Genomic DNA, 2,500 nt, shown 5'->3' on the forward strand with positions numbered 1-2,500 from the left:
ACGGAGGAGCGGGTGGTGGAGCTGAAGAGCGCCGCTAGGACCAGTTGCGCCGTCAGGGAAATCATGATTCGGTTTGTGAAGTCGTCGAGCTGTTGGCATAAGAGGCAGACATCGTTTATGACACCTAATATTGCGAAATGAATGGAATACTTTTATATATTTATGTTGCAGCAATAAATCGCAAAGTAAAACATTTACCGAAACCTCATGACTACCTCTCAAAATTGCCAAAGATCAGAGAACATGCATCTGTAAGCGATATAGGAAGGGGTGTTAGACAGAAGCACATACCTGGAAGTAGAAGGTGGCGTAGGAAATTACGAACATTAGAAGAGTGGGAAAATAACTGTTCATGATGTGGTATCCGTAAAGTCGTCGCAGGTGGTATGAGAGAACGAAGTAGGTGTTGTTGTCGGCTGCCTGCATGAGCCAACCGACCGCCGTCGTCTGGTCCTCCAGCACATACTCCAGAAGTGAACGACGCTGTGGTCGGAGGCGCAATGTGACAGGCACATTTATAATTCATTACATGCAACGAAGTGCAAAACCACATACTTGTTCTAATAGGGCTCCTTGTGAAGGAATACTACGTCTAACATCTAAATGATCTGTTAATATGGCTATACTCATATAAAGCTATCATAAACCTAACAAGTAGACAGCTGAAAATCCTATAAGCTATAGACGGCTAAACAGATAGACTGAGAGTTCAACATTTCAAGACAGTTTGAACCATCGCGGTAGTCGCATATCCTTATCAATATTCGTGCTTATTGTAATATCAAATTATCGAAACAGCTTACAGGTAATTTTCCCATGAACATTTTGCAGATTTTCTTAACATCAGTGCTTACTATTTAACAGTAAATGTTAAACACCTGTGTAGAAACTCATGCACAATGATCAAAATAAAGTCTTATTTCATATGAATAATTAATACTCCATACCACTGATGGATAAACGTAAAGAGAAGAAGAAGAAGAAGAAGAAGAAGAAGAAGAAGAGAGAGAGAGAGAGAGAGCGGGGGGGTGTACTCACAGCATTGAGGTAAGGGACGTGATTTCCAGGAAGAGCTTTGTCGAACACTCTGGACCACGGGGAGTTAGTTAGAACGAAGGACAAATTGCACAGCTGAGTATCGAAGGGATACAGCTGCAACTGAAACTGGCAGGGCACTGTGGCCAATACGCCCAGGTACACCTCTACGGCAGTATTCACTCCGTCTGCCTCATGGCCTGGGAATAGTGTTAAGAGAATGTTACCTTTAATGTTTGGAGTAATCTTATCAAATTCAACTAAGTTACAGTGGTCTATGAACTTGAGTTATTTTTACAAAAACGTAAGTTCAACGAAACCCGAAACTTTATTACTAACACGGTCTCGGTCACCATACTGACAGCAATGGTGTTACTCACCCATATACGGATCACCGAGGGGCCGCCTCTCTGTAGCATCGTTATTGTAGGCATAGCAGAACTTTTCGTAATCATTGGTGTCCAAAACGGTTCCATCGCCGTGGCCAGACACTGCCTGTACAGCCGGCGTCCACACCAACTCACACGGGAAATAGTTTTTTATGTCGGGTTTTAGATTGCGAAATTTCAGTCTCGGATCGTACCAGGTCAGGGTGATACCCACATCCATGGAAGCCGTCGCATTGATGGCTGTGATGTCACTCAGGTGATAGACATCAATATGATATGCTAGGGATACTGTGCCGTTCTCCCCAGGCCGGAGAGGCGGGGGAGTAGAGACGTCGTAGCGAGATGGTTTTTCTACTACATGGCAATTAAACTCGTCAGACATGTCTTGACAATGCAAAATATCATCACAGCGTAACGTCTGGGAAATGCACTGGCCATCGTCGCAGGTGAACTGGGTGGTGAGGCACTTGGTCAGAGTGAGCACGACCTCCTGGCCCTCTGCCCTCCACATTCGCCGGCCGATCGGGACCGCCGCGTCCTCCAGCCTCCACGCAACACGGTGCAGGCTTGAACTCAGCACCCACACAGTGTCCTCACGCTCGATTCGAGAGCTTCCTTTACTTTGGAACACAGGAATGGATGAGTTAGAGTCTATGAAATATGTGTAATCGAAAAATCGCCCTGTGTGACCGTACAGAGTATACATGACTGTAGGTGATAGCTTGCAAATAGAACATTCCAAACGTCGGACACATGCTACCAACTTTTCTCCGCTCGAATCCCAAGCGGGGCACTCATCGCCGGGCGTGATCTCCAGTATCGTCCCATTTTTTTCATCGAGCCAGGTCAAAGGCTCCTCTGAGTCCGAACAAATGTTGTTGAATTGCAACGAGGTAACGTTCATTGCCAACAAGTCGTCTGTTGACACCAGTGCCCCAGCCATAGCATGGCAGAGCGACTGAGAGTGGCTGTATGTACCGGCTGGCTGGATGAGGACGTAGCGGGGGTATGATGAACACACTTCATGTAATGAAGAGGACTGAAAGGAAGCATCGCCTGTCACAACCCAGTCCTTA

General features: G+C 46.1%; 1 protein-coding gene across 3 annotated transcripts in view; it reads right to left on the bottom strand.

The window, feature by feature from the left end:
• The window catches only part of LOC122265619 (uncharacterized), a 4,731-nt gene that overhangs the window by 739 nt on the left and 1,492 nt on the right, over positions 1-2,500 (bottom strand). For 2 of the 3 annotated variants that reach the window (XM_043035003.2, XM_043035005.2), the window contains 4 exons: positions 1,416-2,500; positions 1,039-1,235; positions 292-483; positions 1-89 (listed from right to left, as the gene is read on the bottom strand). The exon at positions 1-89 is cut by the window's left edge and continues 172 nt beyond it; the exon at positions 1,416-2,500 is cut by the window's right edge and continues 347 nt beyond it. In XM_043035003.2, coding sequence (XP_042890937.2) covers positions 1-89; positions 292-483; positions 1,039-1,235; positions 1,416-2,500 — 1,563 coding nt within the window. Of the gene's footprint in view, positions 90-215; positions 484-1,038; positions 1,236-1,415 lie in introns of all 3 variants that reach the window. The other variant, XR_006224325.2, reaches the window with a different exon arrangement.

This window comes from Penaeus japonicus, unplaced genomic scaffold (assembly GCF_977035675.1).
Source record: "Penaeus japonicus unplaced genomic scaffold, GWHDUDI00000001_assembly GWHDUDI00000006, whole genome shotgun sequence".
NCBI classification, from domain to species: domain Eukaryota; kingdom Metazoa; phylum Arthropoda; class Malacostraca; order Decapoda; family Penaeidae; genus Penaeus; species Penaeus japonicus.